General features: G+C 44.3%; 1 protein-coding gene across 1 annotated transcript; it reads right to left on the reverse strand.

The window, feature by feature from the left end:
• Positions 1 to 1056: 1056 nt before the first annotated feature.
• Positions 1057 to 11810, reverse strand: UTP23 (UTP23 small subunit processome component). Its single transcript, XM_068396893.1, has 4 exons — positions 11540 to 11810; positions 8189 to 8363; positions 6746 to 7282; positions 1057 to 1475 (listed from the first exon to the last, which is right to left on the reverse strand). Exons 1-3 carry the CDS (start codon positions 11725 to 11727, stop codon positions 6896 to 6898), a joined length of 750 nt encoding a protein of 249 aa, XP_068252994.1. The 5' UTR covers positions 11728 to 11810; the 3' UTR covers positions 1057 to 1475; positions 6746 to 6895.
• Positions 11811 to 16068: the final 4258 nt, after the last annotated feature.

Genomic DNA, 16068 nt, shown 5'->3' on the forward strand with positions numbered 1-16068 from the left:
AGGGTGGCAATCAATGGTTTTCATGCAGGCTGGCAGCCTGTCACAAGTGGGGTCCCCCAGGGATTGATACTGGGTCCCACACTCTTCAACATCTTCATAAATTATCTAGATGAGGGGATTGAAAGCACCTTCACCAAGTTTGCTGATGACACCAAAGTGGGTGGTGCTGTGGGAAAAAGGGAGAGCCATCTTACAGAGAGACCTCGACAGGCTGGAAGAGGGGCTAGCAAGAACTGTATGGAGTTCAACAAAGACAAGTGCAAGATCCTGCACCTGGGATGACATAACCAAAGAGCCCAGTACAGCCTAAGACCTATGTGGCTGGGAAGCAGCCTTGCTGAAAGGGACCCGAGGGTCCTGATGGACAACAAGCAGAACATGAGTCAGCAGTGAGCCCCTGCAGCAATGAAGGCAAATTGGATCCTGGGATGCATCCGCAGAAGCATTACAAGCAGTGGTAGAGATGTGATCATCCCACTCTACTCAGTGCTTGTCAGGCCACATGTGGAGTACTGTGTCTAGTTCTGGCCCCCACAATTCAAGAAAGATGTGGAGACTGGGAGGGTACAAAGGAGGGCCACAAAGATTATCAAACGGCTGGAGAACCTGTCCTATGGGGAAAGACTGAAAGAGTTATGTCTTTTCTCTCTGGAGAAGGCTCAGGGGGGACCTTATCACTGTATTCCATATTTAAAGGCTGGCTACAAAGAGGTCAGAGACTCCCTCTTCACAAGGAACCACAGGGAGAAAACAAGGGGCAACAGGAACAAGCTGCACTGACAGAGGTTTCATATCAACATAAGAAAAATTTTTTGCAGTGGGAACAACCATTCAGTGGAACAACCTCCCCAGAGATGTGGTAGAGTCCCCATCGCTGGAGGTTTTCAGCTGTGATTGAACAGAGTGCTAGATAATCTCATCTAGGCTCCCTTTTCCATGAAAGGTTGGACCAGATAATCTTTTGAGGTCCCTTCCAACCTGGGCTGTTCTATGATTCTATTCTATTAAAATTATCATTTACATCTTAATTTTAGGGTATGAGGTTACAACCGTAAGTCTAGTGTATGGCTGAGTTTTATTTAGGATTTATTGTGTATTGGGCAAAGACTAGGCTCTTACAATAGTGTCACTGCAGTAGCCAGTTGACTTGTGCATACAGTGATCCCAACCTCTGAAGAGCTTGGGAACTCAGGCAAATATTTACACCATCATTTCACAGGCGAGAAGCCAAGACATGTCCAAGGGCAATGACATTCAGCTCAGGCACTCGGGGAGTGGGTGGCAAACCAAGAGCTGAATACAGAGTTCCTGTCCTGCGCCTTTTCTCACAAGACTCTTCTTGTCCATGCTCTTCCTTGAAGAACATCCAGCAGAAAGTAGAATCATTCTGGTCTTCTCAAGTGGGCTTGAATAAGTTGAAATCTGCTTTCCTGTTGTTAGATGCTGCTGTTAGGTGCTGCAGAAGACACTTCAACCTGTAAAAGAGATGAATGAGTGGAAATATTACAGAGGTCTGTGCAGTCACGAGTGGCATGGGAAGGATGACTAAGGAACGACTGCTTAAACTTTCGTCCATTACAAGAGCTAGCTGGTACGTCCTACATTCAAAACAGACACGTGAAAAAGATGTATTTAAATTGCGCAACTCCTTACCACAGAAAATGAGAGGCTTAAAGTTTACATGGTCTCAAGGAGAGAGTGGTCAAATTAGTGAAACAGAAATTCATTGTGTGTTGTTAAAAACAAAATGTTTCTCCTGGATCAGGAACTCCATAACAAATTGTCTGAAAATTGGAAAGTACCAGAAAAATGTTTTGTCTATTTTCATCCTATTCCTGAGGAACAGCTTTCAGCCACTACTGGAGGCGTGATACTTGGCTAGACAGATTTTTGGACCATCCTGGAACTGCCCTGCTTGTATTCTTGGGAGCTGATAGAGAGGTTAGGGGTGGAAAGAGGGAGCCAGGAATTCTAGAAAACTGCTCTCTTCATTTTTCCTGAAAATGTGCCTGTTGAAATGGGTGTCAATTCACAAAGTGAAAAATTTCCTCAGTGTTTCTCCAAGACAGTCGGAAAGAGTAACCACCCCAAAGAGTCAAATCAGTAGCATCTTTGGCCCCAGAGGAAAGAACATGGCAAAAAGATCATCCTGGATCAAGTAGAAGTCAAGACTGCAACAAGAAACTTTGAAGTCCCCTACTGAGCTCCTGGAAGGAGATTAGACTTAAAAAAAAAAAGTACCATGCTTTGGGTCATGATTTCCACAGCCAGAAGAGCCTCAGTCTATCCCAGGCTATCGCTGCGAGTACCCTCAGGAGCAATTAACTACATGGATTCACCCTATCAATAATGACATGAATAAGGTTGCTCCTGGATGTAAGATCTGCATGCCGGGCAGCGAGCCACATGCAATGTCAGGCGAGCTCTCAGAAGAAGGATTTGGCTGCAAACCTGCCAACGCTGCAAAGTGTGTAATATTGAAAAACCATAAAGAGAAGGAGTGTTTGGCATCATGAGACCTCCATTCTGTGGGAAGTCTTGGGCTATCGATGCAGGATCTGTGAGTGGGTTAGTCAGTCCAGTTCCTTGTTTTGAAAAGGCAGAAACTGAGTCAGAAAGGGCAATGGAAGTTTTCTTAAGGGAATTAGAAAATTTATTTTTTTCTGTTTGTGGTTTATTACTCTGTTCCCTACTCTCCTGGACAGCTAAGCTATTTCTGACACACCTTTTGCTACTGACCAATTCTTTCTTCCCGTTAACACCCAGAAACCCTCATATATATTTTTCTCTCTTCCTTGGTTTCTTTGAAATCCCACTAACTGATCTACTTTTCTTCCTCCCAGCTCTCAGCTCTGGGTTGGTTTTGACTGGACCCTTGTTAACAGCTTTGTTGTTTCCCTGTATCCACACACAGAGCGCAGCTGCATGCTCTCCCTCTCAACGGCAGGAGAAGAAATCAGAAAATAAGTCCCCCCGCGAGAACCCAGCCTGCCTCTTCTGTAACAAGCCAAAGCAACTTTTGCAAAATGACTGCTTCCGTGAGCAGACAGCTGAGCTCTCTGAGACAAATCTGGGGCTCAGAGTGCACAGACATAATAATTACCAGAAATACATCACTCCTCTCCTGGCATTAGTTAGGCCATTCCTAAATCACAAGGTACACTCTCTGTCTCACTCCTGACTCTCTGGATATGAAAACTTTTGCTTTCTGTCATTCTCTCTCAGTACATTGCAATCTTTCTCCCTGAAATTGTAAATGGTAACACCTGCTGGGGCTCTTATTTGTTCATTCCCCCTGTCTCCGGCTGTTCCCTGTGTGACATATTACACCCACACAGATGTATGAAATATACAGTATTGTATACTGCTTGTGAAACTTCTGTATGAAAGATGCAATGAGCATCAATAATGGTATTGTACCGACGTTCTTCATCTTGTATCTGACAGAACATGTTCAAGAAACTCCAGGAACTCTCTAAAGCTGATTGAGAAGTCATTCACACCGTTATCAGTATAGGTGAAAACAAACGAGCAGGACTGCTGTGGACAACCTATTTTCCTTTCAGCACCAGAATGTATTTATTCTTCAAGTCATACCATATTCATATTTACTTTAATGATTCATAAACATCCCAGGTTCCAGAAGCTTCTAATTAACTCATCTATTTAGTGTCGTTAACAGATGCTCAGGGAGTGATTTACTGTACAATACCGGATCACACCAACGTATAAATCCAGCCAATTGAATTGGCAGGCAGTCTGGGTAAATACCTTCTGCCGCTGGTAGATGAGACTCTGTCCTAAATTCAGCATTAATGCCCTGTAGACTGTGGCTGAAGCATTATTGCTTTCTTCTTCCATTACTCTGCACACGTAGCATACATTGTACTGTACAATGTCAGTTATTTCCCTCTTGTTTAAAAAAAGATTTAGTGAGGTACTGCATAGGATTCAGGGAATGTATTTATCCTGCCTGAGAAAAGAGGAAATCAATAGCCCCAAAGTTTTCGCTCTATCTCCTTTTAATTTACCTCTGGCTTTCTGTAGTTTCAACACCAAAACAAGTCCCTCCTACATGCTGCAGCAAAACAATCCTAAACTTTATTAGAAGTCATATTGGGAACCCTGTCTGTACTAGAGATGTGGCCAGATCTCCAGACCATTTACTGATAAATAAGGGAATGGGACTGGCCACCACAGCTTTGGGCAGAGCGCGGAGCTGAACACCTACAAAGGCAGTTAGCTCCACAGGTACTGCCATGGCGGTGTTTTACACACCTAGGAATGCTCCCCGTTGCTGAATCATTAGGGGGACCCCAGCATGGTTTCTAGCCTGGGCCAGCTAAGCCTCCACCAAATCCTTGCAGGCAGAGGCAGCACAGCCAGAGGCAGCACAGCCAGAGAGCATCCGCGTGGGGCCATCCGCAGGCAGCCGCACTGGTGGGCACTACGAGAGCCCGTCCTGGACAGAGCCAGCCCGTGTATGGTGCCACAGGCTGCTCCTAACATTACCAATTTAATGATACAAATACAGCCTCCCAGCTCTGGCCTGGTGGACTTGTTTTACTTGGAAACTAGGCTGGGTTTTTTTCCCCCCCCAATTTCAAAATGGTGACAGCACACGGTCTGATTGCCTCTGTTTGCTGCCTGGGCAGAGCTCTCCTCCAAAACTGAAAGGCAAGTTATTTCCCTGGCTGGAGGAGAGCTGCAGCAATGCTGCAGACACATTTTACAGCTTTTCTCTGAAGAGCTCACTCCCTTTCCATTCCAGTTCTTCCCAATGGCAACACCATGACTCAGTTTGCGCTAACAAAATACTAAGAAGACACAGATAAATGTTGTTTTAAATTCCTTAAGGTGGGAGTCATGAGAGGACTGTTTAAATATTTTTTTTTCAGAAATTAAGTTTTTGTCTGTCTATAGTCTTCAAGAAAGGTGTATTTAAGCTTTGTGTTTCAATAGCACTGAAAGGGACTATTGTAAATAATTTGTGTGTGTTTTCTGCTCAATTTTTAAAAACAGTATTTATAGTAAAGTTACCGGGTTTTAATATACTTTTGACTTGGAATGAGATTTTGAAGATGAACCCTCTCTGCTGGCTGCTCCAAGCTTTACTTACAGCAGTGGGTTTGGGGAGGGGAAGAAATACAAGCAATATTTAAGGGGGAATGGGAAGCAAAACTACATTAATATGGCACTGTGCCCAAGTAAGTGAAGGAGAAGGGAATATTACAGCTTGAGAAAGGTGATACACATTAAACAAATAGGCTGCATTAAGGAATTTCTGGGAGTTATTAAATTTCTCCTCAAGACTCACTATTAGCAATCAACGTAGGAACAATACCACGATGAGCGTGGCTGGTTTTAATTTTTAATTAACGCTTTCACCTAGAGTATAGCACCCTTCCTTGCTGCTTTCATCTCGCATGGCCAGTTCCCAAGGCGCACATGGCCTCTCACATGGAACAATAAAGGCACACTGCACTCCCAAGAGCTGCGCTGCAAGGAACAGCTTCGACCAGGGGTACCACGCTGCAAGCACAGAGCACTTCGATGCACCTCTCCTGCGCTGCCCGGAGGGAAATCTCTGCAGATTCTAGGGAACGACCCTGCAGTTTCTGCTAAGACTGGCCAACTCCCATCACTCAAACTGGTTTCTCAAACTCCATGAAACAACTGTCCTCATAATCTGAAAAGCCAAGAGGAAGCATCATACATTAGACCTGTGTACGTACTCCATTCAAGAACCTGTGCAGATAATGCACATATGAGAACTACTCTGCAAACGTATGATACATAGGTTGAAGGACTGTTTAAAAAACATGGCTTAAACCCATGCAGGTGAAGAAACAGAAAGCTTTCCTTTTAAGAATGACAACTTGGTTAAGTAGAAATGCACTGAGAAAAGGTAAAAATCTGGTAAGAGGTGACTGGGAACACTGCACAGCACACCTATGCCACAGCATGTACTGATCTGCATACCCCTGCCTTATGTCATCTCAGTCACCCACTTCTGCCTCCTAATGCCACCACACACACAAGGTACACGAAATAGCTACGAAAGAAAGGCAGGTTCTCAAAACATTTTTCACAGCTCCCTCCTCCAACCCAGCTCTATTCTGTTCATAACCTTACACAACAGTGAAACATGCGACAGGGTCCAAGTCCCGTCACTATCAGCTGGCTGTATTTCAGGACTCCTCCACAGCTGTGCTATACTGTGACGGCATTAGGTGCTAGCCAGCACTACAATTCAGCATTTCCAAGCTGCATTCTTCCTATTTAAAAAGGAAGAATAAACCAGAGATAAACTAGATGCACTAGAGATGGCATTATAGCATCAGGAATACCAACACAATCACATGCCCTCCAGGATCTTCTGAATAAATGATGATCACGAACAACAGACGTAGCAGTCCACATGGAGTCTGAAGAGTAATTCAGGCTGGAAGGGACTTCTTGAGGGCATCTGGTCATTTTGCAAAGTATTCAAACAATACAGCTAAATACGATACTGTCAAAACCAGTTTTAGTAAGAATAGCGACACAGATTTAGAAAGAAGTCTAGTATCCCACCAAAACCCATATGAAACCCAAGAAGCATTTCTAAAAGAATTGCTACCGATTATGTGAATTCCCTGGCAGGAATCAAGATGCTGGAGAGAATAATGAAACATGAGGGTTCCTAAATATTTTGTCACAAACCCCATTACTAAACACCAAAATAAATTACTAGGACAATCACCTGCAAATGTTGAGATGCAGTAATAAGCAGTCCCACCTCATAAAAATAAGTTTTAATATTAACAACTTGATTGCACATGATTGCATATTAATCTTTCTTTTTGCAAAGGTCAAACAATGTTCAAGTCCTGCGTTGTTTACAAAGATGGGTTTATTCTTCTTCATTCTTCTGCACTGACTGCACGGCTTCTGCTTTAACCCTATTTCGCTTTCTTCTTCTTCTTTTCTTCTTTTCAGCAGAAGGCTCCTGACCCTCCTGTGTCGTCTTCTTTTTCTTCTTCAGACAGCTGAGAGGATTGGGGCCGCCTGCCCTTTTACGTTTTCTTCTCTTTTCACCTCCTTGCTTTGCTAGTCCTTCTTTTTCCTTAAGCTGCACAATACTTTCTTTTTGGTGCTCTGGAACAAGCTGATTTGTCTGCAACTTTTGAACAAATGCCAAAGATTTAGAAGAAGGTTTATCTAGCACCATAGTGTTCTGAATAATAAAGAGAAGAGGAATGCCAGCCTTCTTTTTCACTTTGTTTGCTAACTCCTGGTCCTGTAAAATTAAATACGTTAGTCAATATTTTGAGATCAAACAATATTTGCAATTCTAATGCACCTACTTTCAATACAAAACTATGAAGATAAATTACTTTATGAAAAAGATAAAAAACTTAATCTAGCAGATATACCTGGTAGTGCCTTTCAGAGCAATTTAATTTTCAATTTCTCTCCTTCTGATTAGCTGTACTTCTGATGGAAAATTTATTAACGTTTCCTTTTTTCACGCATGTATAAGCACACGTGCTTTTTTTTTGAGGAAAAAGTCCCAGTTCATTGGTATGTAGTACACCACTTCACAAGAAGTAAGGTAATTTCTTCTATAACAAGTAATTTTAAACTCCTTGTATCTTACGTAAGTACACAGAATTTTACTGTAAACCATTTTATATATAGTGTATAACATTTACATATAGAGTCCCAATAACAGACCTAAGAAAAAACCTCCCTTTCTTATTCGTACCCAAGTTCTTTTGTTCTTTAGTTAAAACCTCCAAAACTTCTTAAAATTGAAGTTATATGGTCGTTTAACATTTGATTTCACTTTTCAGACTACTGTGCAAAACAGTTCAGGGCAGGGGATGCACACACAAGCAATATGCAGATTAACATTCATCAGCTGTTTTCTTACATGTCAATAGGTAGTCAGAATATTTTCTACACTTTCTGCTAAACTAAGCAATATCCTGCTAGCGTAAAAATACCTAGTTGTTCAAGTAAGACGGAAGATTCCCTACTTCATAATTACGAAATACATTTAAGAGTGAGTAAGGTTTTACAAGATTAATTCCCACAAGCTATTTAAAAATCTCATAATCAAGGTTTCTGTAGGTTTCCTTATCCCTAGGAATCAAAGGATTGCTTCAAATGAAATGGGGTTATGTTTCCCATGAGCATTTACCTGTGTAGCAATGAAGAAGTGATGAGGGTTGCCTTCTTCAATCATGGAAAGTAAACAGACTGAACCACTCACAGGATCCTTGTGGTGAGAACAGTTTTGAACTTGAAATCTTTGAGCAATTAATTTTGCTCCATACAGTGCTTTCCCCAATGATTCCAGCTCTTTCAGAACACATCTAAAAACCAAAACCAACAGTGATTTTTAAATGAGACAATAACTACACACTTTTTACAACAGCAAAAGACTGATGTGAGTTAATTAAGAACGAGCAGTGCCCAGTTGTTCAGGCTCTCTGATCTGTAAATGGCACCCTGTAATCTGAAAGCAGCAGCGCACCTGAAGACGTCAGCAAGATTTCCTAGGTTCCAAACACAATTAACCAGTAATAACGTTAAATTATATTCCATGATTTAAAAATAGTTAGTATCAGTGACAATAAGTCCTTATACTTACGTTCAGATATCACCTAGCATATGAACTACTACTTAACAAATAAAATTACTTGAATTAGCACAAACTAATTAATCACAGCATGCAAGTTAAACTCTGTATTGGCGTCCATCACCTTGCTTCAAACTTGCTATCATAATCCAATTGACTCAAGCAAGAGAAGAAAAAAGACTCTCCAAGTGATTAAAAATCTGGAAGTTTATGGCTCCACAACATTACAAATACACAATAAAATGCAAACCTAATATCCTCCTCTTAGCAGCACTTAGAGCAGACATTCACACAGGACAGCATAGCAGTCTATGAGAATGCTAGCTGGGATACTCGTAAATGAACAGGAGATGAAACAGAATCACAGAATCAATCAGGTTGGAAGAGACCTCTGGGATCATCGAGTCCAACCATTGCCCTGACACCACCATGTCAACTAGACCATGGCACTAAGTGCCATGTCCAGTCTTTTCTTAAACACATCCAGAGATGGTGACTCCACCACCTCCCTGGGCAGCCCATTCCAATGTCTAATAACCCTTTCTGAAAAGAAATGCTTCCTAATGTCCAACCTGAACCTCCCCTGGCAAAGCTTGAGGCTATGTCCTCTTGTCCTATCGCTAGTTGCCCGGGAGAAGAGGCTGACTCCCACTTCACTACAACCTCCCTTCAGGTAGTTGTAGACTGCAATAAGGTCACCTCGGAGCCTCCTCTTCTCCAGGCTAAACAACCCCAGCTCCCTCAGCCGTTCCTCGTAGGTCAGACCCTCCAGACCCTTCACCAGCTTGGTCGCCCTCCTCTGGACTCGCTCCAACACCTCAACATCTTTCTTGAAGTGCGGGGTCCAGAACTGGACACAGTATTCAAGGTGCGGCCTCACCAGTGCCGAGTACAGAGGGACGATCAATTCCCTAGACTGGCTGGCTACACTATTCCTAATGGAGGCCAGGATGCCATTGGCCTTCTTGGCCACCTGGGCACACTGCTGGCTCATGTTTAGCTGGCTGTCGATCAGCACCCCCAGGTCTCTTTCCACAGGGCCGCTTTCTAACCACTCTTCCCCCAGCCTGTAGCGCTGCATGGGGTTGTTGTGGTCAAAGTGTAAGACCCGGCACTTGTTCTTGCTGAACCTCATGCTGTTGGTCTCGGCCCATCTATCTAACCTGTCCAAATCCCTCTGTAGGGCCTTCCTACCCTCCAGCAGATCGACACTCCCACCCAGCTTGGTGTCATCTGCAAATTTACTGAGGGTGAACTCAATCCCTACGTCTACATCATCTATAAAGATATTGAACAGCACCGGCCCCAGAACTGAGCCCTGGGGAACACCGCTAGTGACCGGCCGCCAGTTGGACTTTGCCCCATTCACCACCACTCTCTGGGCTCAGCCATCCAGCCAGTTTTTAACCCATCAAAGAGTCCACCCATCCAAGCCCCGGGCAGCCAGTTTGTCTAGGAGGATGCTGTGGGAGAGAGTGTCGAATGCCTTACTGAAGTCTAGATAGACTACATCCACAGCCCTGCCCTCGTCTACTAAACAGGTCACTTTTGTCATAGAAGGAGACCAGGTTGGTCAAACCTAACTTCAGCCACTGAGCCTTACTACTAAATGTGGACAGTGGTAGGAACGTATGGCCTTGAAATACAGCTTCAAGGATATGGCAGCACACGGATTAATCAGAAGTGAGAATGACAAAAATCTCTTTGAAACTTTAATTTGGTTTACAATTATCTCCCAAATGACTGCAAGATATTAAGTAAAACTATTTTTCTTTCCAGAGAAGAAAGTTTAGCCTTTGTGGACAGTCTTTGTGGAGACTTGAGCCTGTTCTTTTTGCAAACTCTCACAATGAGCCAGCTCATTCCCTCAGAGAAGCTCTGGTCATGCCACTGAGGTGCTGCCTCACCAACTCAGCATTCTAACAGCAGACAAAACAAGTCTATTCAGCTGCCCTAAGTGAAAACATGTCAAAAAGATCCAATAGATATTGCTGAAAGAAGGAAGCAAGAAGTGGCATTTAGACATGACTGGAATACATTTTGGATCAAAGTGATTCCCAAATCTTTCACAGCTAAGGTCATGACTTGATACTTTCTACTGCTTAGAAGTATGGGTCAGTTCTGTATACTTCGTGAGATGGCTCAGGATTTAATTTTTTTAGCCTAGGGTATACATCTTTCTGACATTTTCAGTACTTGCTTCCATGATGGGCAGCTGGCTATTCTGTCATTGCAGAAATCCAAGTGAGGGAGATTTTATCATATGCTATATATTAAGTCAAGTAAAAACAAAGGCAACTTCAAGGCAACTTAGGATATTTGGCATACATGCTTTACTTCCACGCCTTTGTCTAGCACATCCTTGTTCTCCCTTGGAAACAATCTGTTACAGGCAAGCTGAAACTCCAGACAAGCAAGAATTCTCTCCCTGTCCATCTGAGCTCGGCTCTGTTATTCTCCTTTCGACACGAAGACGCTGGGAGCGGGAAGAGGCCGACCCAGATGTCCCTGACGCACCAGGGTTACTCCTCACCCCACCTCATCCCTCAACAATTCCTGCCATCTTCGGAAACCCAGCTGGTACTGAAAGAAGCTCCCGTCCTTCCGCAAGATAACGACAGCCCACACCACCACCTCTTCACCACAGCGACGGCCCCCGGCTCCATAACCAGGCGAGCCCAGAGCCCACGGCCCCGACCTCACCGCCAGCGGGGGCTGAGTACAGGCCGAGGGGCGGCGGCCACAGCCCCGCGCATGCGCACTGTGCCCCGCGCCCCCGCCGTCAGGCCCTTCGGGCGCATGCGCACTGCGGCTCCCTCGCCCAGGGTCTCCAGCCCCCCCTTCCCCCAGGCATGCGCACTGGGGCTGCCGGCGGCCCCCGGCAGCGGTGGGGCGCCCCCCTCGCCTTACCGGGTGGTGCAGAGCTGCGCGGCGCCGCCCAGGTACCCGGGCAGCTGCTCCCGGATCTGGATCTTGTTGCGGAGCGCGGCCTGGCAGAAGGTGCCGTCCAGCAGCACCTGGAAGGGCTCGCGGAAGTGGAAGTTGTGCTTGTAGAAGCCCATGTTCTTCTTGGCATGCTTCTGCCGCGTCAGCTTCATGGCGCCGCGGCCGCCCCCCGCCCCGAACAGACAGCGGCTCCCCCGGAAGCTGCGCCGGGCCCGGCCGCCGCCGCGGAGCGGGGCAGGGGTGGGGCCTGCCGCGGCCTCCCGCCCTCCGAGGCCTGGGGCGCGGCGGCCTCGGGCAGCGTGTGGGGCTGCATGGCTGCCTGCCCCGCCCGGTGATGCTTGCCGCAACGCTCTGCGTGGGGAAGGCGCCAGGCGCTGCCCGGGTGTGGGTGCCGTGTGCCCGGCTGCCCTGTGCCCTCCGGCCAGGCTGGGGCGGGCGGCGCCTCCGGTGCGTGACCGGGGCAGCCGACGATGCCTACTGCCTGCCGTGCTGAGGCCTGCGAGGGGTCTTGCTCACCCATCTCGTACTTCACAGGGATTACCTGAAGACTAGTTCGTTACCCTGTGTTTCGCGGCGCTGTGCTAGCTCCTGTTCTTTGCTAAGATCAGAAATACACACAATTCTCTTTTTTTTTTTTCTAATTCACTATAATGATTAAATTACATTTACTGCCCCAGAGACTGTAGTTTAATCATGCATCGGCATGCTTTCCCTAGGAAGGCTTACTCAATGCCTGCTTGTATTGTTTGCCTGTATCGGCTACATCAGCGCCAGGTGAGGTTTAGATTGGATATCAGGAAAAATTTCTTCCCCAAAAGGGTTATCAAGCATTGGAACAGGCTGCCCAGGGAAGTGGTGGAGTCACCATCCCTGGAGGTATTTTAAAAGACTAGTAGATGTGGTGCTTAGGCACACGGTTTAGTGGTGGACTTGGTAGTATTAGGTTAATGGTTGGACTCTATGATCTTAAAGGTCCTTTCCAACCAAAATCATTCTATGAAACATAAGCTCTATGTGCAGAAAATGGAAGTTGGAAAGCATCTCTTTTACATTTTAATACTACTACTTTTTGTGCCATGACAAATAGAAAATTTAATTTGACTGTAGTCTGGGGAACCGGCTGTCACTCAGAAAGCTAGATTGCACAAACTCCTCCCTGTCCAACAGAAAACATGAGCACACCAGACATTTGGCAGTTAGGAAACTGAACTTAATATCTGTATTTTAGGCAGGCAAAGGGATGTGTTATCTTAACACCACCAAAATGATAATTAGAGACATCTGTCTTGCTATGCAGGTACAACAGGAGACATCTTTCCTCCAGGGACAACTGTATTGCAAGCAAAAAATTGCAGGTACCTGCCAGTTAGCTGTAATCAGTCAGACTGCTCTAAGGTCATTTAAGCAAATACCCACCTGTCACACTGGTCTTTTTGCTAGCGAAGAGACGTGGAAAACGTCTGCTTCCAAGCAAGTTAGTGTTACGAGAAACTGAAAAATAATGCATTTAATTAGTCTTCAAGAAAACCAAATGTTTAAATGGGAAGATGTTTTAAAGTACTTAGAGAATGAAAAGTGCAAAGAACAGGTGACTGAGAATATTTTCCATTGAGTCTGATTGTGCTGTTGACAGTATTTTTCCGTCATTAAATCCTTCTTCCCAGTTGTCTGCAGGGGACAGTTGCGCATGCTCATGAGTATCATGGACATACATAGATATGTGCCTTACTCTGTGAGCTAAGCGATACATTGAATTCATTGGTCTTTATTAAACTTCAGTCCTGTGGCCGACATATTCCCATACTGGTGTGGTATCCCAGTTCTTCTATCTAACTGCATAGTTTCATTATTTAAAAAATTAGACAAAAACACTCAGCAAGACTCCGAAGTAAAACCTTATTAGATTAATTATTTTTTCTTCAAGTAGTTTTTTCTTTTTCTTTGTTTTGGGCAGGGATGACAGTGACTAATTAACTGCCCAAAGACAGGCAGTTATTCCTTATTACGAACACTTTACACATCTCACAGCTAGAACGCGGAATCTGCGATGATAACAGCTGCTATGGCAGAATGGAGATAAAACAGAGAAATAAATAAATGAGAGCTTGAACTAGTCATCATTCTGAACTAAACACAAAGTAAGATATAATCCAGAGTACGGTGTTAAATACCATTGTGATGAGATACTCTTTCCCTGTTCAGTTGGTAAATAGTATCATCGCAGACAAGTTGTAATGCGATTGGTATGGTAAACTATGCTCGGAAGGCTGGCTAGCAGGCAAAACGACAGCACAGATTTCTCCTTCATTTGTGCAGAAGATAGATAGCATTAATTGCATGATAAACTACTTGCAGGACCCATCTGTAAATTGTATTTCACTTTTATGCAATTCTTTTAAAGTTTCTTTTTAATACATATAAACATTAAAAGTAATGTCTGTAAGAATACTATAGCAGTGCAGAGAAGTACAGTTTTTTCGGCATTTTCTTTGATATTTTGACAGTATTTTGCCTATAATAAAATTCACCATATTCCTTTCAAGTTCAATTATATTACTATTCCCATGAGCGATTTGTAAAGTGGATTTTTTAAAAATAAGCCTAAAGATCTGATGGGAGCTGCTGAATACAGTGGTCTTCTGGACCAGGGAATTGCTGCTCTTGGCTGCTGAACTCCATCCACGTACACTCTTTGAACCCAAGAGAGTTCTGAGGCTCGCATGTGTCCTGGACAAGCGTATCAATGGACATGCACAGAGGACACTAACACAGCCAGCCATGCAGACTACCGTGACACATATAACCCTAACACAAATCATACATAACGTACGTACAGATAGCGAAGTCCTGCTCCCCCTCTCCAGCTGATGAGGACTGAAATCCCCAAGTGACCGCTCACATGCCCTCACTCCCTGTAATCACCAGCACACCCACATTCACAGGTACCTCAAATATCAGGATGGTCCCTTGGTCCATCTAATATCTGTGTCTGGACCTTGGGTTCCCTAACCCGTCCATGAATGTATCCGTGCCTCCTCCTACTCACTGGCTAGTCCAGCTTAAGTCTGCTAATGGATTACACATCCACAGGATTAAATTCACTGGGGAAAGATAACTAATTAAGAAAAATAAGATTAAGGGGCTTAATAAGACGATAGGATCAGGCAGAGAGCTCAGTCAGACAAGTGTACTGACCGCTGCCTGCTCCAATGTGAGCCACCCTCCACCCCATTTTCCCACATGTCCTCCTAGACCCACCCTGATCCTTCCTTTCCCTGCCTTTGGCCAGTGCTGTGAACACTCCATAGGAAGTTTTACATAATCCCACAAAAAAAAGTTTTGTGCAGTCCCATACACCCCCTCAGGTATCTTGTGATACTCGCGATAATTGTGTTTCCCCCTTCTTACCAGAGACAAAGCTCAGGCTGACCCTCTTCGGGGTGGCTGCCTGGGCAGCTCCTTTGATGGTCTGAAGAGTTCTGCTTTTCACTGTTGTATTTGTCATCACCTGCTCATTCGGCCATTTTTGTGCGTTTGTGTGTGCTTAATATATCACTGTCCTTATTTGTTATTTTATACTGAATAGTCCTTAACCAGATGACTCAATCAGTCAGATGCTCTCACGTTCCACATACCCTTACAGAAACTGTCTGTAGCACAGCAAAGCTTGTCATAAAACTCAGAGGAAGATACCTTTTTGAAATTATTTGCTGTTATATTTTTAATTGAGAAGTTTCATCAATTATCTGGCTGCACCACTAAAAGACATCATGTTTTGGGTTTTTTTTAAGTGACCATTTTATTGAAGAACTAACAAGCCACCTGCATTCTCAGTAGACTGCCTACCAGCAGTATCATTGTGGAAGTGAGCCTGAAGAGGAGAGTGGAAGGTGTTGAAGCACTAGCTTTGTTAACTGACTTGTTTTTTTTCCAAGATAGGAAACAAAATTTGAAACAGGGAACTTCGTTTTCTGAAACCCAAGTCTCTGACTGCTGCCAGGCAGGATAGTTACTGGTCTAGGGTACAGTTCTGATCTAACAGAACAGTTCCTGTGACTTTATCAATAATACTAATAACTTGTGGGCAGATATACAATATTGATGAAAATAAGGTATCACACTGAAGGAGACCTTCTATATATGCAAAGTATGTTCATACTGAACTTACCAAATCTGAGCAATGATAGATGTCACAGGAAACCCGTCTTCACCCATTGCGCTGCACACAAAACTCGCTCCAGCAGAGTGTTAGCTCTTTGCAGAGAAGCCTGTCTCTTGATATATATGAGTTCAGCTGTGGTTTTGAGATGCTAGGTAATGCAGTAGTAGAATTAAAGGCCATAAAATAGCTGTGACATGTGGATTACTTGAAGTGAAAGCTATTCTTTATCCAAAGAGCTTTGATGTAGGCCTAGCAACAAAGATTTCCCTTAATAGCTGGCACTTGGCAAATGCTTGTAGCTTGGCAAGAAAAAGATCTCAGCTCCTGATTC

This window comes from Nyctibius grandis, chromosome 3 (assembly GCF_013368605.1).
Source record: "Nyctibius grandis isolate bNycGra1 chromosome 3, bNycGra1.pri, whole genome shotgun sequence".
Classification (NCBI taxonomy): domain Eukaryota; kingdom Metazoa; phylum Chordata; class Aves; order Nyctibiiformes; family Nyctibiidae; genus Nyctibius; species Nyctibius grandis.